Source organism: Clarias gariepinus, chromosome 11 (genome assembly GCF_024256425.1).
Source record: "Clarias gariepinus isolate MV-2021 ecotype Netherlands chromosome 11, CGAR_prim_01v2, whole genome shotgun sequence".
NCBI lineage: Eukaryota > Metazoa > Chordata > Actinopteri > Siluriformes > Clariidae > Clarias > Clarias gariepinus.
The window spans coordinates 29957045-29984516 of record NC_071110.1 but is presented as its reverse complement, the minus strand read 5'-3'; the positions used below and the strand labels follow the sequence as shown (position 1 = coordinate 29984516).

Sequence of the window (27472 nt, the reverse complement as noted above, 5' to 3'; positions counted from 1 at the left end):
TGCTTGCCGTGGCATCATAGACATAGCTGATGTTGGCATCAATGTAAAGTCTATGGGATTTTTGGGGGCGGTTAACTGCCCCGTGCGGGGCTAACTTACGGCCCACTGCTGAGAAAAGTCATAGCACCCGACAAACGCTGCGGGACCAGTTACGCGCCAAATTTTTGTACGGAATAAGATTAAGAAGAAACATTTTTTTTAAATTATAATAAGCCTGCGAGATAACAATAGTAGTGCTTCCTATCGCAAGCACCACTAAAGATACAAAGTATTACCAATATTACCGATTTCCGTCACTATATTCATATGTTGTGATAAAAACAATCAAAACATTTAGAAAAGACGTAAATAAAGTAAAATATTAAATAAATAGACATTAAATCTCATTTAACCTTAACTTATGATTCCTCTTAGCACCGGCTGCTTTAAAAACTAAACTGAAAGTGTCTCCTTTTTCTTCTTGCCACCGTCCTTGATAACATTTTTGGGACACATGGTGCTATGTCTTCACTAAATCTTGCACAAAATGTAAAAAAACAAAAAAAAACAAAAAAAAAAACAAAAATATTAGCCGCGCAAATTAGCCGGTGTTCAGTTCAGTCACTCGTATGTCGAAAATGCTTCACATTTCAAAATTTTAGTTAAAGGCAAAAATCCTTAAAGCGGGAAGTTCTTATGCCGAGGTACCGCTGTACTCCAGTGACACCTCCTTAGTGCAACACTACCAAGTAAAAATATACTTAATACTGTCTTTTATAAAGCTTTTTTAATGGGCTGTTTTTTTCATACTTCTTTTCTTTATTGTTTTCCTGCCAGAAGCAGTAGCCGTCACAGGAAAAAAGGTATCTCCACGACATCCGTGAAGAACCCTGCTAGAGTTTTCAGGTGAGTCATTTTAATAGTTTTGTAGAAAACCAGCGTTGAAATAGAAAACCAGTAATGTAGAGTTCTACTGTAAATAAGGCTAATCTGACAGACATTTAAGGTCATTCAGCTGTCTTTAGCTAGCTAGCTAATAAAACAGGCATTTAATGTTAGTAAACAGACGCTGTCAGGGAAACTAAACTAACTGCTTTATCTATCCACAATGTCCTCGTTCTGTAAAGATATGAAACATGATACGGAAACCGCGTCATCATTAAATGACAAAGCTAGCGCTAATGTGACGGCTGTGTTTAATTAGGTAGAAAGAGACGCGGGGAAATCTTTTACCCTGTAAAAAGAAACCCCGGGTTTCTCGCTGTATCACTAGCTAGCTATATCAGAATTAGTGAGTTTTTCTTTTCATTTTTATTAGTTAAATACATAATTAACAAATACAGGCCAGACTCATACTGTATTTTTTTGCATTGTTGTCAATAAAAACAGTCATTACACTTAACAAAATAACAACTTTATAAAACTCGTAGACTATAAATTTACACTTTTTTTTTTTTTTTGTGCAAAAAAGCAATTACCCCTGCAGGTTCATTTTCTTGCCCTGAGTGATGGGATTTTATACACACACTCACTCATGACCAGTAATAAGTCATTTATGTTTCGTATGTTGAGTGGGTGTACTGTTGAGCGAGTTTTTCTTAGGGGTGTGTAACGACTCCATCATGAGCAACATGTCCTCTGATTTCTGTGTACAATCATGACGTGATGTATCGTGGGTAGGCTTTGTCGTGTGTGGCGGTGTGCGGACGGGAAGCTGCAGGCGCAGTTTCTTCCAGAAGCAAGACGTGAGCGAGGTCGACTTGTCTCCCTCCCACTGGACAAGCGCTAGAGCGATGCGTGCACGGCGCAGCTCTTTGACGCACTTGTGCGTGTCCTGTTTGCGACTCTTGTCACGTGTCATGCGAGTCGGAAACTGGACCAGCACCAGTTTCACGTTCCCCCCCCGCAGCATGGCGGATACACCGGCCCGAACCTCCAGGAGAGCCTGGGCATCCCGAAACGCACTGCATGCACTCAGTATGACCAGCAAGCGCCGACTACGACTGACGAATTGCAGTGTCTCTTCTGTCACAGCTACACACATACACACGCAAACATTTTTGTTAAGGTGTCAATCATTAAACACACTTTCTTACTTCCAGGTTTGCAGTGTGTACGGGTTTGTATACTCACTTCCGCCTGGCAGACTGTCTCGGTCAAAGATACAGACTGTGTATCCAAATTCCGTCTCCAGCACACGCCTCAGCGTTTCCATGACAAACTCCTCCTCCTCAGTGTTGCGTGCATACGAAATGTACACATCATACTCCTTATTATCTATACACACACACACACGCGCAAACAAACACAAAATCTTACACGGTAAGCTACGAAGTGAACACAGCACATGGTTGGGAACACATCCACAATGAAAGCTCGACAACAGGTCCAGGTGAGGTCCTTAACTGTTTGTGTGTGTTATGTGTCTGTGCGTTACCTGTGTCTCTCTCATCTGTGCCGAACCACGAGCGGTAGAGAAGATGCACCTCAAGCCAGAACACACGATACAAAACGAAGAGCAACAAAGCGAGGACCAGAGTGACGCCCAGACCACAGCCGAGCTCTACTGAGGGAATGTAAACTACACAAAGACACAAACACACACAGTTTTTTTTTTTATAGTGGCGTGTTAATATACACAGCACACATTAGCTATAATAATAATTTTAAAAAGTGCAGTTACTGTATATGTGTTAATACAACAGAAGTTTAGGACCTGGTATACGGGGACCTGAAGAAATCAGGAAACTTCCCACTTTGGAAATATACTGTAGCAGAACCTTGATGCTGAGTTGATCTGTATCCTTTTGAGTATATTTTTTTTATTCAAGTTACTTAAATACTATAGTTTATAATTTATTTTAAACTTAACTGGACTGTATCACTACTACGTAAGCTGATCACGCTCACAGCACATAAGTCAAACCTTACATTAGATATTTTTCTAAACATAATTTTATTTGAACTATATATGGTGTTTATTCTTAAATCGGACTTTTTTTTATTTTTACTCGAGTTTATCTCGGTGTCGAACAAAGTGAGGTCAGGATTTTATTTCAATATTGTCAAAACCACAACAACAAGCATAAGAATAAATCTCTGAAGCACCATCTGATTATTTTTTAACATTGTGTGTTGAATTTACTGTTTAAAATGCGACCAATAACTTGATTAATTTTTTTTTTATTTAAAATGTTTAAAGATGATAAATTGTTTTATTATCATTTCTTAAGTATGAGGACCGTTCAAGTTAAACCAGGACTTTAGATTCTGCACAAATATACCCTTTTTAGCTGGCAACTTTTCAGAAAAGTTTAGAGAATCAGAAAATAAGGGCATTGGTTCTGTGCTAGCACGCAGCTATTTGTCTAACACTATCTGGATCTTCTGTCTATTTCCATATCACTATCTGCATATCTTAGCGTTGCAGTGTTAAAGTGAAACAACAGATGCGAGTGACATTTGAAATATTCACCCCCAAAAAATGATGAAATAGGCCCTACCTTATCCACCAGCCAAACCACCTACATGTTCTCTAGCAGCACCACACAGGGCAACAGGGGACTATTCCTCAATCACCCCCCCCCCCCCCCCCCCCCCTCATAACCCCTCCAAGCCCCAAGCACAATAAAATTATTTACACACAAGACAGAGAAAATTGCAATGCATTAAGTTTAATCACGAACGAACCAATGTATCACTAGTTATATTCATAGGAACACTCCGAGACTACTAAACCTGATTAAGAGAGAATACACAGAAGGTTATGTGATTTGCTAAAGTCATGCAGGAGCTGTGGAACAAAGTATGAGTGAAAAGCTGTATGAGGGCAGCGATGATATTTGAGCCATGCAGAAAAAAGAGAAAAATCAAAAAATAAAATCAAGAACTGCAATTTCCCACTGGATTAATAACGAATTATCTCATCGGGTTATTATACAATTTACTCCAGAAAAGTTTCAATAACAGTGAATTAGCCACTGGACCTGAGGGCGAGAGAGAGAGAGAGAGAGAGAGAGAGAGAACAGGTAAAAAAACACAAATATACACACATTTAACTGTGCAGTGAAAAATATAGAGACAAACTAGTAACTAGTAATGATAACTACTTAAAAACATTGAAAGCAAAGATAATAATAATAATAATAATAACAAATAGAGAAAGTAAAGTCAAAGAAGAATTTTACTGATACAAAAGAAAAGGAAAAAATGATACAGTGGGATTGTGTTGGATGTATGATTGTGCATCTGTTTCTCTCTCACACATGCACACGTGTGTAAGATTCTCTCTTAATCAGGTATATCAACCTAGAGTGTTTTTAGTAATAAAGAAAGTTACATGATTAAACTCAATGCAAATATTTTAACGTGACTGTAAACAGTAACACAATTTATGTGAATGTTGATTTATTTTAATTGTTTAGCACTATCATGACTGTTCCAATATTTCTCCCTCCTTTTACATCTGCTTGATTGATGTCTCACACAGCTGTAAATGTGTGTTAAACTAATGCACTTATCCCAGTGTTTCACTAGTGCTTGAATACCATCAAGGTAGAATGTTTTCTCAGTACAGTGGAGCCATGATTGACTGTCTGCTTCACGTCTGACACCCTGGCCTCCCAGGAACTCCGTTAATGGCCCAAAACATGTGTAAATGGCTCAGAGCGAGGTCGGGTGGGTGTATGGTGGGTGTGGCAACTTCCAGCCGAGTTCCTGTTATGTGCAAGTGGTGTTGGTGAATGATTGTGTGTACAGTTCCCACACACAGATGCGTCTCCTCCGTAAGTTCAAGGATCAGGTATTCCACTCGCTGAATGTTAACAGGTAAGACTGCAGCGGGCTCTGAGCCACCTCAGCCAGGAACGTCATTACTCAAAACGTTTGCACTATTCAAATTTTCTACTATGATTAAGAGTTTCTTCTGTTCTTAGTCTTCTGTAAATGTCAATTGCAATCTTTACACCTTCATTTACCAAAAATACCATCACAAGTCCCGGTTTGACTTGAACACTTCTCAGCTCTTTAGTGGTGTTGCCAGGTCGTACCGTGAATCATATTCCTATACCGTAACTTAGCATACAAACAAGCCGAGCCGAACCGAACCGGACGAAGTTGCATGTACAGTGGATGTCCAGGATCCGTTTATGTATTTTTTAGTGTTTGTTTTTGCATTTTGTGCAAGATTTAGTGAAGACATAGTACCATGTGTCCCAAAAATGTTATCAAGGACAGGTAACAAGAAGAAAAGGGAGATACTTTCAGTTTAATTTTTAAAGCAGTCGGTGCAAAGAGGAATCATAAATTAAGGTTAAATGAGATTTAATGTCTATTTATTTCATATTTTACTTTATTTACATGTGTTTTCTAAATGTTTTGATTGTTTTTATATGCAAAATATGATTATCGTGTTAGAAATAGGTAATCCAGTGGAACCTTAGATTACGAGCACAATTCGCTCCAGAAGCCGGTTTGTATTTCAAAACACTCGTAAATCAAAGCAAATTTTACCATAAGAAAACCTTATTTTAGTTTCACACACACATTAACGGAAAGACTTGTTTTATCGAAAAAATTGGCAAGGAACACTGCTTACAACTCGTGCGTGAGCGCATACTAACGGAATCACTGCTGTAAAGTAAAAATAAAAACTAATTAACCTGCACTTTACCTTTGAAAAGAATTGCAACAAAGCAGTGTTTCTGTGTGGAGCAGTGTGTGTGTCTCTAACAAGACTTTCTTTTACTTAACATGCGCGCTGTAGACACATGTGTGTTATAATAAACAGCACACACGCTTACAAACACAAAATAATATATGTTTTACACGCACACACGGGGTCACAGTGTTATAATAAACAGTACACGTGTGCACGGATGTTGATTATACCAGTAAGAGACGCGCACTAAGACCCAGCAGGGGAGACGATTACACACAATTCCGCAGCGCAATAAAGAAAAAAAAAACGTTGGCTCAGTTGTGATCACGTGACGCTGTGCATCAAAACAAGAAGCGCATGCGTGATAGATTATACTCGGTACTCGTAAACCAAGACTTGTTCGTTTTCCCAGTCAAAATTTATTAAAAATCTTTGCTTGTCTTGCAGAACACTCGCAACCGTGTTACTCACAATCCGAGGTTTCACTGTATTGGTAATAATACTGAGTGGAACAGATTAATAGCATTTACATTATTTCCTACTTGAAAACGTGTCTTACAATACAATATTTCGCCTTTGGAACGTTCTAATTCAGTACACAGATTTTACATATGATCTTAGATACAGTTTTAATATTTTTAATTCATCTTCACCTTACGCAATTACTTTTAAAATGTTGTGAGGGGTCTTTCAGATCCGTTTGAGGACTGCCTGTGGTTTGCATGCTGCACATTCTAACAAACACATCATGCTGTGTGGGACTCGCACGGGTCTAGACTTGGTCTTGATCTTAACTTGGTTTCTACAACCCTATGGGAAACGCTTAATTCTTAAATTGATAAAACTGAGACATGACTAACTCATTTAGCAGGGAAAGAGCAAGAACTAAATTCCATGCTCCTGTGATGTAATTTGCTGAGCTGGGCTACATCGACCAATTGAGACGCGGCCAAAAGATTAGTGGAAAATGAGGTTTTTGAGGGACCATTATGAGATCCGTGTGTGTGTGTGTGTGTGTGTGTGTGTGTGTTTACCCTCCTCCTTCAGTGTGGCGGCCCTGCTGTTGAATTCTTTGCCGTTCTGAACAGAGCAGCGAAACTCTTTGTGCAGATCCTCATCTTTAAATGGTGACACAATCAACACTCTCTCTACATCTCGGTCACCAAAATCATCTAGTAGTACTCTGCGCACACACACACACACACACACACACACACACACACACACACACACACACAGGATAAAAAAAAACAAATATTATTTAAGAAGTTTAAACTTTGCACCATGTGCTGTATGTTCAGCTGTCTGCGTGTGTGTATTTAGAGTGCTGTGAAAAAGTATTTGCCCCTTTCCTGATTTTTTTTTTGGCATATTTGGCACACTTTGAGATCATCAAACTAATGTTAATATCACACAAATATAACTTAATATAATGTAAATAGAAAATGCAGTTTTTTAAAAGGTGATTTCATTCATTAAGATAAATAAAAGATGTCCAAACCTGCCTGGCTCGATGTGAACAAGTAATTGCCCCCCAAACCTAATAACTGGTTGTGCCACTTATGGCAGTAATACCTGCAATCAGGCGTTTGTTGATAACTGACAATAAGTTTTTCACATCGCTGTGGAGGGATTCTAGTTCACTCTTCTATGCAGAATTGTTTTAATTCAGCCACAATGGAGGGTTTCCGAGCATGAACGGCCTGTTTAAGGATCTTAATCGGATTTAAGTCCGGACTCTGACTAGGCCAAACAGTGGTGGACTTGCTGGTGTGTTTGGGCTCATCGTCCTGCTGGATAACCAAAGTGTGCTTGAGCTTGAGGTCACAAACTGATGGCCGGACATTCCCCTGCGGGATTTTCTGGTGGAACACAGAGCTCATGGTTCCATCAACTATGGAAAGTCGTCCAGGTCCTGAAGCTGCAAAGCCCCAGACCATCACACTACCACCACCATGTTTGACTGTTGGTATGATTTTCTCTTTATGAAACCGGTATTATTTTTTTTTCTAGATAAAATGGGACACACACCTTCCAAAAAGTACCAACTTTTGTCTCATGCACAAAAGAATATTTGCCCAAAAAATCTCGGTGATAATCAAGATGTTTTTTGGCAAATATGAGAATTTTTTGGCCTTGTATTATTTTTGGTCAGCAGTGACTTTCACCTTGGAACTCTCCTTTTTTACACTCTGTCTTAGTGTTGAATTATGGACACTGACCTTAACTAAGACGAGTGAGGCCTGCAGTTCTTTAGATGTGGTTCTAGGTTATTTTATGAGCTCCTGGATGAGTCGTCGTTGTGCTCTTGGGGTAATTTTTGTAGGCAGGCCACTCCTGAGGAGGTTCACCACAGTTCCAAGTTTTCTCTATTAGTGGTTTACCTTAGAAATTGCTCGGTAACCCTTTCCAGACTGATCCATGTTCACTCCTTCAGACCGTGTTGCCTTTTTAGATCATATTAGCTCTGTTCTCAGCAACCTGTTTCAGTACATGCTCCTTTAAATGCTTATGATCTCTGCTGAGCCCGCCTCCCAGTTCTGGGCGGGGGGGTCACAACACACGTGGGGTATAGCCACGGGCGTGTAGTCCAGTGCGGGCAATGCTTTAGACTTTAATGCAGTCCAAAGTGCGAAAACGCGAAATGTGAGATAAGCTGGAATATAGAGCCTGAGCCTGTTTTCTTAAGTAGTTTTTGGTTTGATTTAAGTACGGAACCTACGCGGAAGTTTGTAATATCGCCTGACAACGCAGAAATTAAAAGAATGGACATGCATCGACTCGTTTGTCTTTCTCATCACTGCATGGCTGTTACTGAAGGCTGTTACGCTGCCGCGAGCAACGGCAAAAAAAAGCGGAGAAGCTTACCGAGAGAGATACGAACGTGATGTGTTTACTGATGTGTTTACATAACTTCTTAATCTTCGACAGACATCGTTATAAACCATCTAACGTTACAAAGGTAAGCATAATATAATTTTCCGACTACGTACACAGTCTAGACAATCACCTCAATGCATTGTTTATTATAAACGGGCGATTAGGGATTATATAGAGACGGATGTACATAGAGAAGAAGCCATAACCATGTTCTATGAGAGTGAAAGTTAACTTACACTCCGCATTCATCGTGATTATTAGAAAAGGCGATCTGGAAAGAGTCATAGTAAAATAAATCACACTCACCGAGCCTGGTGAAGATGAAGCAGGAACACGAAGCGTTAGTACAGATCCATTTTTTAGGAGCTGCTTCCTAGTAAAACCTGCTTTATATTGACCCGCGTTTATAAAGCAGTCTGGGGAAAAATGATCATCGCAAACATGAATGCATTTAGGTAAATCGGCGGGGACGTTAGCTTTAAAAACTAAATTCAGCCACTGCGTCCTCAGTGGCTCAGATGTCGGTAGTGAATGACGACTGCTGTGTTCACTATTACACCCAACAACTGTACACCACACTCGCTTAGGCGACATTTTGCTCCAGCGGCGAAAAACAATGGCCGACAACTTTCTTCTCACTCTGGGCGGGTCTTTGCTAAAACACCAGTGTCAATCAACTAGTGTAGGAGCGTCCTCTGTCGGCGTGGCGTCAGATCGACAGGCATTTAAGATTGGCCAGATTTCAGAAGGGGCACCTTATTTTAATAAATCACTGGGCGGCTCTTTATCATTGTAGAGTGGTTGTGTATGCACTCTCCTAACACACAGTTCAGTCCAAACAGCTTGAAAAAGTGCATGTAGGACCGTATGACCCCTTTAACGTTGACTGAGATGAATTAAGTGCATTACAGTGCCATACATTCTGAATTTATAGCGTTTTTTAAAAAATTTTAATTTATTTTAAATGACTAAGTAATTAATAAAATAAATAATTATACAAAAACACTATGTTGTGCAACTTAACTTTCAGTACTAAAAGTTTCAAAATCTACAGCTCAGACATAACATAAGCCTTTACTGACAGTTTCTGTCAATTTCCATTTTGCAGCCCGCAACACAACGCTCCATCAAATTAATACACAGCTAACTGTTTGCATCTCTTTCCGCTTTGTGGGTGAAAGCGTAAGCGCTTCTTCTTCGTCGGTGTTTACTGGCGGCTTGCATCCGGAAGCGCGCTGTGTCACACCAAACAAATGAATCGTTTCAGCCCTAGGTGGCGGTATTACGTTTTTACATAGGGCCGGGTAGGTTTGCACTAAACAGCTTTTTACCCTTATGTATTTGTATTTTGTACTGTTGTATTTACTCAGGTTATCTTTGTGTAATATTAAAATAAGTTTAACGATCTATATATTATTTTTAAATGTGACCCCATTGTGATTATTTCAATAGACCCCCCCCCCAAAAGATTCAGGGAGGGGAGGCAGGCTTTTTCACGGCATTGTATATATATATATATATATATATATATATATATATATATATATATATATATATATATAACATTATTTATTTATTTAATATGCGTGTATGAGGGTGTGAGTATGTTTGTACTTAGGGGCAGGCGAGGTGTATCGGGGCTCTGACAGATCCTCCAGTGTCTTGTTGTTGACGCTCCACCACACCTGCGGCTCATCGTCATTAAGGAACGGCAGGAACACGCGGCACGGAAACACCGCAGTCTTACCTGTAGGGTTACCATAAAAACCGACCGCTGAGCAAATTACCCCTATGAATGGTATCACAGCGCTTTTGCTAGCTTACATACATTAACAGCCTTTTCATATTGAAAAGTATGTGGTTCTAATGGTGTCGCTAATAGGGAGCACGGGGACGAACGTCTCGGGAATGTGGTCGAGAGCGACCCATCATGGCCTTGGAAAGATACGTCATAACCCCGCCCCCAACGCCTCCAAATTTAACTTGAATTGTTATCTATACCAAAGCGTGAGCCGTCGTAAATAAACTACAGACTTATTTATCACATTGTTAACGCTATTCGAGTCAAGTCTGCCTACGTGGAGGAACCATGATTGAAACTCACCCACACTGACAGAGTAAAGCTCATCACTAAATGGATTCAGTATCATCGGATTTTTGGGCCAAGTGTTGCCTGTTCTTACACAAACACACACACACACACACACACACACACACACACATACAGAAAAAAAAGGAGACACATAAGTAGTTGGACCAGAATTGCATATATTAGTTATTTGTTTGTGTTTTAAGATACTAGCATTATGCGTCAACACTTAATGTTACTTAATGAGTTACTATATCTAGGATGTCTCAGGGCAGCACAGTGTCAAATAAAAAACTAATCAAACAACACACAGAATTTTAAAAGACAGACTTTAAAAGACAGATCAATGATTGAAGTACAGTGAAACCTCAGATTGCGAGTAACACGGTAAGACTTTTAATAATTTTTGACATGGAAAAACGAGCATTGTCTTGGTTTACGAGCACCCGGTTTCATGTATCACGCATGCGCTTTTTGTTTTGGCGCAGAGCATCACATGATCACAACTGAGCCAACATTTTTTTCTCTCTTGCGCTGTGGAATTGTGGGTAATTGTCTCCTCTGCTGGGTCTTAGTGCACGTCTATTACTGGTATAATCAACATCCGTGCACGTGTGTACTGTTTACCATAACACTGTGACCACGTGTGTGGGTGTAAATCATATTTTAATTGGTGTTTGTATGCGTGCGTGTACAGCGTGTGTGTACTGTTTATTATAAACACACGTGTGCACGCGTGTAAAGCAAAAGAAAGTGTCATTAGAGGTTAAAAATCCATTTTGACACACACACACACACACGCTGTATGCGTGTGTGTGTGTGAAACTCAAATAAGAGAGAAGGAAGGTTTACTGTGTAAGATAAGAAGAGTTTGGGGGGGGGGCGTCTAATTTCTCCTCTCCTCTTACGTTAGCTTTACACACATACACAAACACACACACGCATGCAGCGCCTGCACGCATGAACAAAAACACTTACTTGTCTAGATTTATTTGTACTTTTTTTTAAGGTAAAGTGCAAGTTGATTTTTTTTTTTTTTTACTTTATATTAATTATTTTTATGTATTTATTTTTTTGGGCTGTGAAATGAATAATTTTAGTTTCCATTATTTCTTATGGGAAAATTCGATTTGGTTTACGAGTGTTTTAAAATCGCTTCCTGAACAAATTATGCTCGTAATCCAAGGTTCCACTGTACTGGTATTAATGTATTAGCTTATTAATTACCAGAATGTGTGTGTGTGTGTGTGTGTGTGTGTGTGTAAATGTGTGTGTTGAGTCATACACACGGCTCTGAGGATGACGGTATGTGTGTAGTTGAATGTTTGTCTGTTGCTCTGGTAGGTCACGACGCAGGTGTATGTCCCAGCAAAATAAACGAACATCTGGTAGATAATCAGCTCGTTACCACGCGCAGTCCTGAAATCATCCTGGAATCTCACATCGAATGACTTCTTCTCACAGTTCTACAAACACACACAAACACATTTATATATATATATATATATATATATAGTCACAGATCCTCTAGTGACCACCCTAACATTTTTCGCTCCTCTCTCAGTACAGTTCTGGCACTGCGGCTGGAATGTGAGGTGGCAGGGACGCTAAACATGACACAGCTGGTGTTTAATGACAGACTTTCTCTCTTCGTTTAATAAATGGGAGCAAAGAGGTGAGTGTGGAACAAGAGACGATTTTGAGTCCAGCAGGTCAGAAACCAAAGGATGGCGTTAGCTGCCCCGGCCACCTCGACGTCAAGGCCCCCAGTCGGGAACTGCCACAAGTCAGCTTTGACGTCCTGAATTCTGTATTTTTTTTGTCCTGTGATAGTCACGCTGGCTTGGTCACGTTTAACTCCCGCCTGCTGTCGCTGCGAGTGGCCTTCTGGGTTTTTCTGCGAACATGCTGCTAAGAAACCTGCGAGAGCTGCCTCTATTCCATCTATCTGCCACTGCCGTCACTTGGCAGTCATCGTCCCCACTGGTCGTTGCTTCTTACACACACATGCACATTCCTGTTTTTTTTTTACACTACCTTTTACTTTTTCTACCCTAATTCCGCGTAATCTTCTCTTTTTTTTATTAAATAAAACCCTTTTTTTGTCGTAAGACCTCTCCTCTTGTCTGTGGCCCATACTTGCAATAACACTCTTAAATTTCTGCTACAAGATTCTATTACATTTTTACTAATTCATATAAAACTTGCATTTTGACCCTGAACTTCAATGGAGTCCTGATCTACAGTAGCGTTCTAAAGAACTGAGTATAAAGTCTATACAGCAACTAAGCAAAACTTCCACTGAACTTCTGGTTCGAGGTGCATTCACTCATCTTCTATACCTCTTGTACAGAATCACGGGAACCCTGGAGCCTATACCAGGTGACCTCTGACCCTAGGTGGGGTACACCCTTGTAAGGGGTGCCAATCCATCGTACAGTAGGATACACATACATACACACACGCTCAGACACACTACGAGCAATTTGGGGACGCCAGTTAAGCCTAATCTGCATGTCTTTGGACGGGATGGTGGGATATGTGGGAGGAAACCGCACACACACCCCAAGGTGGGAATTGAACAAAATCGGAAGAAAAAAAAATGACACCTCCTGGGTCGAGGACACAGTCCTAACCACTTGGCCACCGTGCTGCCAATTTGACATTTTTCACTTAATTCTATAAAACATGCATCCTTAAAACACAAGTCACGGAGGTCCGTGAATTCAACACAAACTCACGTGGAACCAGGCGAGACTGTACGTCTTGTTCGGCAGGTGCTGCACATCTGGACAGCGAAGTGTGTAGTTGGTCAGCAGTGGGACTGAGATGTTGCGGTGCACCGTGTTGTGGCAGTCACCCTCACGGGGAACCACGTCCAGTTGAACGCCGATTTTCACACATGATGATATGTTCCTGCGCACACATTGACTATTTACATTTTCGCCCACTGGAACATTTCACTTAAGTTTCTTTCATAATTCTTTAGGACAAGCAACATAAGCCTTTTTATTTGTGTTGTTTACGGTGGCTGTGTTACTGTAGTAGTTAGTCTGTCCAGGGTGTTTACGGTAGGCGTACCGTCCTGTGACAGAAGTTCTATATCAAGTTAGACATTTGCCCGTGTACCTGAGAATGCATATGTACTCTCCTCTGTCCTGCATGCTGGCCGGCTGGATCCACAGTGCATTTCCTTGTTTGATGAACGTTGGCAAGCTCAGGTCGACCGGCTCCTCCTGCCCTTCTGTGTTTCGGTACCAGAGCAGTGTGTGTCCTGTGCTCTGAGTGTCTGCGTAGTTATACAGCTTCGGGTGTGAGAAGAGCGGACAGCGTATCCTTCCCACTTCACCCTCATACACCCTCACCGCTCCGCTTTCATACACACCCCAGTTCACGCATTGTGGCTCTGAAAAACACACACACACACGAGACAATCAGGACATTTACTATTACAGAGTAATCCTCATCAGAAAAGAATGCTAACAAACAGTCCCGGAAAATATTTTCCCATGCACAAATGTGCGAGGCACGCTAAAACACGAACGATGCAATTCTGAGATGATTTTAGCATTAACAGGTTTTTCTCCCTTACGTTATGATATGACTAGCGTTAGTGCTCCATTAAAGAGTTGAACTCTTGAACATTCTGTAAGAGTTGAGTATCTTACGCCTTTGTTTACACTAAGCTGTACTTCTTCATCATCAGACAAGTACTGTACACTCCCTGTTCGGTAATCGGAGAGTGAATCACTGATGAGAAATTTAATAAAAAGTAGATCAGATAAAGATGAAGTTTTGTCTTAAAACCACTCAAGCGTGTTAAAGTTCACTTATACCACTTCAGCGCTGTTATTTCAGCCAAAGTGAAAATATGAACTAATCCCAGTAAAAATATTCAGTTTACCTTTAATAATTAATATCTATTGGTGCAGGTGTTTGTTTACGTTGAGACAGTAGCGCATTAGTAGCTAATTTTAAGGTAGATTATAAAATCCGACACATAACTGTTTATAACATCGCTTTTACTCAACATTTAGATTTCACTTATGGTGCAGGTTAAACTTCAGGCAGAGATCCAAGTACTGCGAAGGTTTTAGTAAATTCTGTCCAGCCAGTTTTGTGTGATGCTGAACAGACAGAAAAATAAATTTTTTAATTCAAATTCAAATTTTATTTGTGTATGTGACAAATAAAATTTGAATTTGAAAATTTTCAGATTGCTGATCCTTCAATGTAATAAACGGAAAGATATGACTGAAAGAGCGAGTTATGACCAATGAACAAACTAAACAGGTTTTTTTTTTTATTTTTTATACAGATATGTTTTTTTATGGAAATCTGCAACAACAAAAAAATCCCGGGTTTGTAAACAAGCCAGCAAAAATTTGTGCTAATTTACTCCTCGGGTTGGTTTATTCTTTGTAACGGAAAGTGCATTTTTTTATAAGTAAAACCCAGAATATCAAACCAAGAGTCGACGCTTACAGACATTAACTGTTTAAAATATTAATTTAATAGGTCACAGGACATCTGGGCGACAAGAAACACCTGCCGGTCGTGTGTTCCAATATTTTTGATTATTTTATTTAAACGTCAACGTCCTTAAAACAAAGTAGTAATTTTTTAATAATCTCATGTTAAGCTTTTGATCTTGACGCCCAACATCTGTTCCAATACTTTTGGCATACACTGCACAAAAAACAAACATACATATTCTGTACACACACACACACACACATGAACATGCGCACACACACACACACACACACACACACACACACACACACACCACCAGAAGCAAAATGTGCAGAATGAGCAGTAGCCAAATCAATATCACACTCTCCTCTCTATCCTGGACATGTATTTATTTACACACACACACACACACACACACACACTTCAAATAAATTTTAAAGCTATAAAATATAGGACGTACTGTAAAACATTACAAAGTCCAAAATCAATTATAGCTGTATAAATTCACACAAATGCACACGCAAAGAAACTTAATGCACTCACACACACACACACACACACACACACACACACACACACACACACACACACACACACTCAGCTGTTGGAATGACTATATTTACAATTATGCATTAAAAATGTCTGTATACGATTTTCCCACACATCTGCATAAACACACACACACACACACACACACTTATATATTTTTCTTAATAAAGTCTGCATGCGAACATCGCTCACATAATATAACTGATTTACACTTCTGCGTCAGGACAGAATATACGACGCACGTGCAGTATCTCCGCTCCCACACCCACACACACACACACTAACACACACACACACACATTATCTGTGTTTCAGAAGACCCACACTGCAGTGCCGTAGGCCCACAGTATATCATAAACCCCAGTCTGTTCACTACATAGTGCACTCTTTAGGGAGCCTGACAGTTTACAGTCTTGCCTTTTCTACATTGTTTATTTAAAAAAAGTGTCAAATCGTGTATTCTTACTATATAATCTCCATTTTGTTCAGTTTAAGTGACATTGAAATCAGACTGTGTTCCCTTATAAACCGTCTCACACATTTTTTAGCTAAAATCGAACACCTTGCTTTGACACATTCGCTTCATTTAGGTTCAGTCTTAGACACCCTGTTTTTTTTAAAACACAAACTTTTCTATGGATTTTTATAATTGTGTTACAGTGGAACTTGGCATACGAGCAAATTTTTTTTAGTCAAAAGCATTTTCAGCATACGAGCGACCGAGCCGGTCACGTGTACTTCCAGTTGTGAGTACATCCAGTAGCCGATCAAAACTTGTACGCGTCAGTGGAAAGCCATTCGACTTGTAAGATTTAGTGAAGACAGCACCATGGGTCTCAAAAATGTTAGCAAAGACAGTAAGACGAAAAAAATGGAACCACTTCTTTGTTTTTTTAAAGCAGCCGCTGCCAAGAAGAATCATAAATTAAGGTTAAGTGTGGTTTAATGTTTATTTATTTCAGATTTTTTTTCTAAATGTTTTGATTGTTTTTAAATGTAAAAATATAATTATAGTGTTTGAAACTGGTAACATTAGTAATATTTTAGGTGGCTGGAACGGATTATCTGCATTTACATGATTTCCTATGGAAAAACACATTTTGTAATACAAAATTCCACCTTAAGAACGCCTCTGGACTGGATTAAATTTGTATGTCGCTGTAGTTTCTGATTTCCAAACATTAGTTATTTCAAAACAACATAAAAAATTACATTAAGGAATTAAAAAAATACAAGAGTAAGGCACTACACACTAATTTAAAAAAAACAATAAAAAAAATCTAGCAAGTGCGCCTTTTGTGGTGAAAGTTAATAATTCAGTTAATAAACTTTTCTTGAATTACTACATTTATCAATTAATAATTTATATAGATGTAATGTTCTTAAGTCTGCTTGAATTTGTATGTAAGTAATGTGAAAACATGTATTGTTTACTAGTCCTGTGTATCATAGTTAAACTGCAGATTCAATTCCACTTGGTTTGGGAACGTTTTCTAAGTTTATTGCCTGATTTGTCTTATGCAGCTACATAACCTACAGGTTTTATGCAATAAAATGTAGTGAATCTTGATTGTCTCATACGTTATTTATTTTTCCTGCTCCACACTCCAATCCAGTAGGTGGCAGTAATGCACCGAACGCCCATGAACTCAAAACAACATGAAGCAAAACTCTGAATGTTAAAAACATGGCTGGTGGGGCATGTCTGCACAGACAGTAGTATATATTTGAACAACAAATGTAAATCGGAAACAGACCAACAAATAGTTTGTTAAAGTCGATCGACAAAAGATTGCCTAAATTGAATAATCGATTAAATCGCACAATTGTGTTCTGTATCTAGTTTATTATTACACTTGTATTGCATGTGGTTGGTCCTCATCCTCGTAATTTAAAACCGTACAATTCTAATTCTATTAATCAATCAATCGGGCAACATTTTCGTTCATTCATTTTTTTTATACAGCTTATCCTGTTTGGATACAGGGTCGGGGTGGGGGCGGTTTCTGGAGCCTATCATAGGAGACTTAGGACACCAATCCAATCCATCCAATCCATCGCAAGGCAACAGTTCCAGATGAGTGATTTTGATAAAATAAGGGATATTCATCCACTTACTAAGACAATTTAATCACCATAATCTTTATGATAATGTTTTTTAATCATGTAATTAGTTACTTTTACACCAGTTTTATTTTGCTAAATGAATTTAGCTGGAATGATGCATCCATTAAGCTGATTATGATTGTGCCCTGCCGACTTTTTAAGCCTGACTGTCGAGCGGTATCAGTGCCTGACAGTAGCCCATGCGCTCTCATCTGCTGTCTTTCGACAGAACGCTCCCTAGAGCCGAAGTGAACATCTGGTACGGCAAAGCTGCCTTCCGGCATCAATTATAAACTACCTTTTGCGATTAATGAAATAAAGATGTTTCTGATTTACATTCTATGCCAACCATTGAATAAAATCATACTGAGCACACTAAACGAAATATATATATAGCAATTTATAGCGGAATATAGGAAACAACACCCTTTATAATTCTGCCTACACTGCGTAAATCTTTTGTGATGAGTATCAGTAGGTCAAAAGTTTGAAGTGGTTCCTTAATTCTTAGATTTTATGTTAAAACAAGCGATAAAAGCACAAGCTGAATAGACGTTAAAGCAGGTCACAGAGGTTCCAGGCATGTCCCACATGGCTGCATGACTCGCTTATTAATTCTTGGCACTTTTGTTCATGTTGGAATATTTTCATTAGTTGAGATTGAATTAAAGGTTAAAAGATTAACGATAGAAGTTATGCTTATTATTTATTACCGAGATACCATGGGGTTAAACGCTTAAGTAATCGACTAATTGAGATGGTGGAGGTTAGTTGGAGCCCTAAAGTGAATGCAGTGAAGTTAATGCACTTAAACATAATGCAGTGGTACAGCCGGTCGTGTTGCTCTGTCTGAGATAAGACAAGATAAGATATAACTTTATTCGTCCCACAGTGGGGAAATTCTAACAGGAGCCTTCCAAAGCATGCTGGAAATGTTCATGATAAATTTTCCTAGGTGTGAATTATTTGTTTCTGAGATCAACCCTATTTAAAGGGCACATGTTGTGCAAAGCTAACTTTTTATTAAGTTTTAGATATTCAGATGGTGTGTGTGAAAAAGCATTAAAAAAAATGTCCTTTTTCCATGTTTGTATGGATAATTAGACTTCTTCCCCTACTGTGACCTCACATAAGAAGAGACCCCTCCCCCAGCTTGTTGTTAGCTCTGTTACGTAAGTGAAAAACGGGAAATAAAATGAATCATCTGATTTTTTTTACAAGGACGAAGCAGTAACACCACACACTTTGAATCCTTTGAAAACTTTTTAAAGACGGGACCTTTAAGACGAGGAGGCACTCTGCAGCTTTTTGCACCTTACTCGACTACTCGGCTGCCAGAGTCGATTCCAATCTTTTTTAGTGTTTGCCTTTTTTTTTTTCGTTTTTCAAGCATTTCCCAAACAGATTCAACTGTGTCATCTTTCGTTTAGACCACGAAATATCCATGCTTCAGCGCCTAAGAGGGTGAGGGGTGGAGGTTTACCCACTTCCCAGTCTTATAACTGGCCAACCAATAGCCAAAGTGCATGTTCCGTATCTGCTTTGCTTTTCCATTCTTTATCACTCTCTACAATACAACCCTATTGTCAGAACCCAGTAATTCACTCATACTTGTAGAAATGCTTTGGCTTGTTGTTTACGTCTCTGTTTATGCCAGTAGTCTTTATTCATTTATTTTGCAGCATTGGCCAATTGTTCTCTTAAAAGAATTGCCGTTGGAAATATTAAAGCACTTTAGAAAGATGAGGCCGACCGATTTTTTTCCACATTGATTTGACAGCTGTTAGCAAAACGCCTAATTTTATTAAACCGCAAGAGTCAACACTGCCCAATTCCTTCCGTGGCACAAGGAACAGCTCATGGGCTACATTCCTGGCGGCCTTGTGGAGAGTCTTAACGCTACACAATTTGTAAAACTTTTGTTTAGGTATTCATACCGTATATCAGATTGTGGACAAATCATACATTTATTAGCTAGCCCGTGTTGTGTTGTGAGTTCGAATCTCGCCTCTGTTCTGCTTGCACAGAGTTTCCATGTTCTCCTGGTACTCGGTGGCTTTCCCCAGGTACTTCCCACAATGCACAATGCCTTCATGATGGGTTGGTATCAGATCCAGGCTGTACCCTGCTTAGTGCCCTAGGTTCCCAGGGACCAGCTTCAGGCTCTCCAATAACTTACACAACACAAGCTGCGGAGATGATGGATGGATGTACAGTTATCAAGTGACAGGTACTATTTTGCAGGAAAGTTATTTAACATTCAGCTCTGTTCTGCAATGTAAGCTAATGGTTTCAGATCAGTGTAGCAATGAGTAGCTTGAGCTACCCATTTACATTTAGGCATTTGGCAGACACTCTTATCCAGAGACTTACAAAAGTGATTTGAAATGAGATGGTGGTGGGGGGGAAAAGATTCAGTTACATATTGCAGTTCTTCTGTGTGGTAGTCCATGCACAAATATATCTTTTAAAAATAAATTTCAATTTACATACACAACCACTCAAAAGTTTGGGATCACCTGCAAATTTCTTCTCACGAACAATTAAAGTTAGCCGGAATTCTGACTGTAATGGACGTGTTGGTACAGTCTCCGGATCTGAACCCTACTGAGATGTTGTGGGAGCAGCTTGACAGTATGAGTCATAGTTATGGACCTCAGGGAAGAATGAGTGTCCAACTTTAAATACTTCAGTACGTACGTCAAAGAAGGCCTCCCTTGGTTTTGCATATACAAGACATCAAGGCAACCTTCAGAAGTTCAAGGTATATAGCCACATTTAAAGGAGAGCATCGCAACCAGCTACAGCAACAGCTTCATCCAAGACCACAACATCCTACTGAGAGTGGAACGTTAAGTTGAACTAACCACAAGAAAAATACTTCCTTCCTAGCAGGAGTCTTACGTCATGCCAAGATGGTTGGTAGGTTCTGCTTAACACTCCATCCTCTAAAGGATGTTGCCATTTCAGCCATTGACACCCATAACAGCAAAATGTCATTTAAATGTGAGCAGATAACCTGAACTTTTAGAGTTTTCAGAAAAAGTAAAACTGTTGCTATGATTTCAGACTGCGTTGGTGAGCTCAGGAAATGATCAAGGTCACGTCCTACCCCGGGTGTGGTCTCCTCAAACTGCTGAAATAAAACCACGCTTTTTGCAGCCACATGGCCAAAGAGATAGGCTAAAGAAATGCTTATACTGAACCTAACTATGGACTATTGGGATACTGAAGTCCCATAAGCTACTTTAAGGCACCACCCTTTCGGCTGCCGCGTCATCAAACGTTCACATTATTTCTCATAGGTTTAGCAGTGGCACACCACAGCAGTTTCTTTCATTTTGTTCCTATACGTTCCTGATTTCACAATGATAATTACCCCATGAGCAAGATCACATCATGTGTGTAAGACACATGCTGCAGTTACACCATCGTGGCACAATGCAAAGTGCATTAAGGTTCAACGTACATATTTAAAAAATAAAAATAAAAAAAAGCTTTTGTTCTACTTTAACACGATTTATTAAATCTACGTGTCTTGCTAAGATAGAACAAAAACCAAAACCTAATAAACTATTAATCTACCAATCTAAAATGAACACAAACAAGAAGAAAAAAATCTTTACCCAAGACCCTGAGCATAAAGACGCACTAACAAGCAAAACAAGACGGAAGCGTTCAGAATATCAATGTTTTCCTCCATCCACAGTTGAATAATGATGGTAGTTAAGAAGTCGTTGTATGGTATAGGAAGTGTGGTTTGAGACACCACCAGAATGATCTAATTATGGTATTTCAGCAGGATGTTGTTAGTTTCTTTGGCTTCTCCTGTCAAAGGGGTCGCCACAGCGGAGCAGCTGATCCGCACAACAATTTGGCACAGGTTTTTACACCGGATGCCCTTCCTGACGAGACCCTCTCAATTTACCCGGGCTTCGGACCGGCACTGCATCCAGTGGCTGGGGTTTGGGCATTGATTGGGAATCGAAGTTCTGACTGAGCAATCCACGAATGGTGATAATAAATGGTAACAGCAATGCGATGTTCTAACAATCGTTAACGGTCGGTCGCAGCCTGGGTAAAAGTAGGTACCCACCATCAAACCCAGTCACTGTAGCACTATCAGCAAGAAATTACGCTTGATAACGTTACGTCATCTTAAATGCGCTGAATCGCCATCTACAAAACTAAACCAATGATGTATCCCAAATCCCTCTCTAACCCCTGATCGAGGGCACTACTACTACTAACAAGGGATTGTACCCCTACATACTGTAGCGCACTAGCTTTCCATTTAACGCTATCTAGGATTCAATCCTGGAGCCCAGAAGTTAACGGAGCCAGTATTTTAAAGCAAAATAAGTAAAAATACGAGAATAGAGAACCTTACGAGCTTTACAGGACTGTTCACAATCTCCATAGTGTATTATCCTTACCTTTTGGCTACACAGTTCCGTAAGAATTTACTACTTTTAACACCTGTATTTTACCAGTCGCGGCTAGTTAGTTACACCAGTCGCAGAAGGATACGCGTTGGTGAAGCAAAATTACAGGTTAAATAATAAAGTCTCAAAGTCGTGCTGTAGTGCTTGATATCCACCCTCATGCTTACAACCGCATCACAGTCACTCTGATATCCATCACAACAGCATCCCCTCTCATCTGATATTGTTTTATCGTGGCACACCATATCACAATGCAAAAAAATAATAATTTTATCACAATGCTTTGGAGCTCTTTGCTCTGGTATAGTGATGCCTCGGGTGTAGCTCTTTATGTTTCACCATTTCCATCATTTTCCCCTGCGCCAGAGACTTTGCATATTGATATTTAAATACAGCCAGGTCCAGAAGTATTTTATTTTATTAATAATATTTTTTGCTTTTGTTTTTGGCTCTGTGCACTAACAAAATCGATTTGGAACTAATCACGAAGAAACTAAAATGCAGACTTTAACGTTATCCATTCAGCATTTATTGCCCTTCTTTTTCCATTTCCACCGGCTCAAAAGTAATTGGACAGACTAGCACAATCATAAACGTACAAGTATTTCATAACAACTGAGGTTTCTTAAAGTCTGGACACCTTGGACATCACTACATGCTGAGTTTCCTTATTTGAGCATGCTTTGCCTTTGCTTTACTGCAGCCACCTTCGGTTTTGTCGTCTTCAGTAAATGAAAAGTTGGGTTGAGGTCATTTCTTTGCCTTGGGGTGCTTTTATGGTACACTTTGGGTCGTTATCCATCTGTACCGTGAAGTGCTGCTTAATCGGTTTTGCAGCATTTAACTCAATCCGAGCAGAAACTGGAGCTCTATACAGTTCAGGATTCATCCTGCTACTTCTATCAGCAAATCAACAGCAGTGAGATAGTTCCACTGGCCGCCGTACAGGTTTATGCCGTGACACTGCCTCCACCATGTTTAAACACCATGTGGTACACTTTGAGCCCTTCCCTTTCTTCTCTTCTGATTTGATACAAGTTTATCTCGTATCAAATTAGCTCTTCTAATTCTTTAGTGTTTCCTGTGGGTCCTCCGTATTTACATTCATGAGGGTGTCTCTTCATGTAGACCTTGACAATGATACCCATAACTCCTTCAGAGTACTCCTGTCCTGTCCAGGTGCCATGAAGGGCTTTGTTCTTCTGCGAGGATCCTCTTTCGTTGTCTTACAGGTCTTTTTGGTGTTGCTGAGCTATCCAATGTCTTTCTTTTTTTTCCCTTTTTAAAAGAATGGACCCAAGGGTTGATTTGGCCGCTCGTTAGGTTTCTGTTGTCCATCAGAAATTTCAGATCACTGACGCTGTCCAAATAATTATGACCATCACTGTAAATACATCCGATATGTTTTTGTTGTCCGACATTTTTTTTTAAAAAAAAAGCTTTTTCGAGTCAAAACCTTTCTTCATTATCATAAATCGATTAAAATCTAATTGTGATTTGAGTGCCTCGTTACACTCCTAGTGATTATTTAATATTTGTCCTGCGGGATAAATCGTCGTTTGGGACGCGTCCAGAATGAAACAGTGATGAGATTTATTCAGCTTTTTGTGGCGAACTGAAAGTGTGGTTTGGGACAGGCACAGAGTGGTTTTGTATTAGTAGTGAATTCGACATGCGGTTGGGGACACGTTCGATAGTGCGATAATGATGGTGTTTATTATATTTTAAAGAATTTTTAGTGATTAGAAAAATGTGGTTTGGGACGCGACCAACATGGAATAACGACGGTATTTATTTAACTATTGTAACTATAGGGAAGTAAGGTTTTGGACACGTGTGTGTGTGTGTGTGTGTGTGTGTGGTGGAACAATAAGGGCATTTATTTACTCCCTGTAGTGATTAGGAAGTGTATCTTGGGACGCGTCCAGAGTAGGATAATGGTGATTACTTGCAGTATTTGGGCGTTGTAGTGAACAGAGAGTGTGCTTCGTTTAATGCTTAAAGGTTTCTGACTTAAAGACGGAAGCGGGACGGAGACACGTTTATGATTAACTTATCAAAGCTCTTACCTGATTGGATAGTGGGCGGGGCTTGTGACTGGGTGGCGTGGATCACCCATATCACGCCAAGGAAGAGGAGAGCTGAGAGGGACATCCTATAGAGAGAAAGGGGGGGGGGGCATTAGATGGACAGGGTTCATTGAGGTATGGATGATTTAATAAGAGAGACAGGATCTCTCTCTCTCTCTCTCTTATTCTATATGTGTGTGTGTATATGTGTGTGTGTGCTTGCCAGACAGTAATGGAGGATCCAATGAGAAGAAGAGAGCGATGGGTCCCCTGTGTCGCCTCAACAGCATCCATCATTCACACACACACACACACACACACACACACACACATAGAACGAGAGAGACCGAGAGAGAGAAAGAGAGAGTTCCTGTCTCTCCTGTTAAATTATCCATACACACACACACACACACACACACATATAACAGCTCACATGGCAGTGGTCAGCGAGTTAAGGATGTAGCAAAAGAGGAAGTGATAAAGAAAATGATGATGGTGGAAATGAGGAAGTAAGAAAATGATACGAGGAGTGAAGGTGAAGGAAATAATGATGAGGATGAAGAGAGTGAGCAGAGATGAAAGGAGGAAGTGAAGTGTGCGCTCACACACACACACACACACACACACGCACACGCTCGCATGCAATCCTTCATAATGGCGCGTGCTTTAATTTGATTGAAAAGCAATACGGGAAGTCGGGAATGCCAGTTACGCAGAAACTACAAGGACACTTAATAGATCCGAGTCAGGCTGGAAGCACTTAAATGCCACTTGTTTGTGGTGCACACACACGCATACATACACACACACGCATACATACACACACACGCATACATACACACACACACACACACAGATTAATCAAATTCTGTCCCTGATCAATATGCTGCTCGATTTGAGAGGCAATTACACAGTGTGCACTAACCACACACACACACACACACACACACACTAAACATATACAACACTCATTACAAGCCGTATTTAAGAAACAGAGAATCCATTCATGATTTTCTTTTGTTACACTACGAACGCTTTACGTATTAATTATAATAAATTGACAGGGTTGTTGCATTTGTAAATCCATTGGTTACCATGGAAACATTATTGTTGTCTTACTGTTGTCAGGTTTTATTATTATTATTATTATTATTATTCAAGAGAAATAGTCTAGAGAATATATATGGTATATGTAAATGCCATATAAAGTATGATACATTTAGGACATTGTGATGCGACAAGACGTGAAAGTCGATGCTGTCTCCAAGTGACAATTTATTCCTTTTTATAAATGGTATATTGCAGTTTTTTTACTTTTAATTTTTTACAGTTACATTTTGGAAAATTCTCAAATAAAAAAAATTTTAAAAAACAGGCGTTCTCTTTCCAGCTTCCGGTTTGAACGTCCTAAAAAACGGAGAACTCCAGTTTCTATCCCTCCATCTGTAGTCCAACTAGGGACCGTGGAGGAGGATGGTGATTCCCATAGTATTTCTTACCAATTTTTGCAACCGTTGTATGACCTCTGGTCAACATTGGCACACTACAAGCAATTTGGGAACATTAATTAACCTAATCTGCATGTCTTTGGACTGTGGACACTCACCAAGCCTGGGAAGAGCAGGCAAACTCCATGCACACAGACCACGAGGTGGGAATCGAACCAAGACCCTTGATCAGCGATAAGATTCAATCTTCTACTGAATCAGCAAAGACCCAATTAGATGCCCAGTATGAATTATTTAATGATTTATGTTTGGCTATTCCACTAACTGGCGCCACGTGGCTTAGTGCTTAGCACTGTCGCCTCGCGCCTCCAGGTTCTGGATTCGATTCCCACCTCGGGTATCTGTGCATGTAGTTTGCATGTTCTCTCCGTGCTTGGTGGGTTTCCTCTGGTTTCCTCCTACAGTCGAAAGACATGCAGGTTAGGCTAATTGGCCTAATTAATTAATTAATTAATTCGTCTGTAGTGCCTGACCACTGTGCTAACCACTACACCACTCTCCAGTTTGGCCCGACTAAACTGAAAACTAATCCCAACTCGGCTGCTGATGAGGTCATGAGTTCATGAGACGTGATCAGGGATGAGATTCAATCTTCTATATAGTCAGCAAAGACCCAATTAAAGGGCTAGAATCAATGGTTTATCGATTTGTGTTTGGTTTGGACGTGGTGGCTCAGGCGGAATGTGAGGATCCGGGTTCGAGCCGTGCCGTCGGTGGGTTGCCACGGCCCATATCACCCAGTCCCAAACCTGGTTATAAAAATGAGAGGGTTGCATCCGGTGCCAGGTGGCATGCGGATCGGGTGGTCCGATGTGGCGACCCCTCGGCAGGAGCAGCTGAAAGAAAGATCGATTTATGCTTGGCTATTTCTTCTAAACGTCCACATTATGGGTGCTAGACTGGAAAAAAGGTCCATGACTGATTTTGACAGTGGAGACTCCTTAAAAAAAAAATTATAAATTCCTTCACACAGCATGGCAAAAAGTACACTTTTTGGTTTAAAATAACAACTTGTCTTTTAATGAAATATAAATTAACATTGCAAAATGTACTGATAAACCGTATAAAAATATATATTCACACGCGCGCACACACACACACACACCCTTACACACGCATGTTAACACTTGACAACGGAAATGGCAGGTTGGGCAATCTGTCTCTCTCTCTCTCTCTCTGTCTATCTCTCTCTCTCTCTCTGTCTCTCTCTCTCTGATGAAAGTACAGTATCTGTCTCCAACCTCAGACATCAAATATTTACATTTGTATTGCCAAAGCTCAGGAATAAATCTCTCTCTCTTCATCCTGCAGATGTTGTTCCCTATAACATAGTTGTGTTCATAAATAATAACAATAATAATAATAATAATAATAATAATAATCAGCATTCATCATTTGCATTAATTAAGTCTTAATTATTTGACAGTTAGATGATCAAACTTAGCACCATTATATACAACAAACAGCACGCGACGTTATAGTAATAACTGTTAATAATAAAGAAAATAATTATACAGATGGGGATGGGGGGGGGGGGGGGGGTAAAGGAGCTGGTTAATTAAACAGGCGCGCGCGCCGGCACGAGACACGGCGCGTGCTGGAGTTTAAAACCCGCGAGTCTTACCGGACAGCACTCTTCATTCACGGGCTCGCGCGTTTCGGTTCCGTAGCACGCGCTTCCTGAGTGGCTCTGCCTGACTGTTCGGATCGAG

General features: G+C 40.0%; 1 protein-coding gene across 1 annotated transcript; it reads right to left on the bottom strand.

Moving 5' to 3' along the window:
- Positions 1-27472, bottom strand: LOC128533402 (interleukin-1 receptor accessory protein). Its single transcript, XM_053507662.1, has 11 exons — positions 27385-27472; positions 24253-24338; positions 13737-14013; positions 13349-13523; positions 11893-12073; positions 10623-10691; positions 10133-10265; positions 6673-6821; positions 2417-2560; positions 2113-2256; positions 1-2013 (listed from the first exon to the last, which is right to left on the bottom strand). Exons 1-11 carry the CDS (start codon positions 27399-27401, stop codon positions 1529-1531), a joined length of 1860 nt encoding a protein of 619 aa, XP_053363637.1. The 5' UTR covers positions 27402-27472; the 3' UTR covers positions 1-1528.

Excerpts from the sequence above, each read along its gene's own strand:
- LOC128533402 (XM_053507662.1), bottom strand. Across the intron at positions 10,692-11,892 it reads CGTCATCCTCAGAGCCGTGT|GCAACACTTGGCCCAAAAAT; the intron begins GTATGACTCAAC and ends GTGTAAGAACAG. Across the intron at positions 2,257-2,416 it reads CACAGATGAGAGAGACACAG|ATAATAAGGAGTATGATGTG; the intron begins GTAACGCACAGA and ends GTGTGTGTATAG.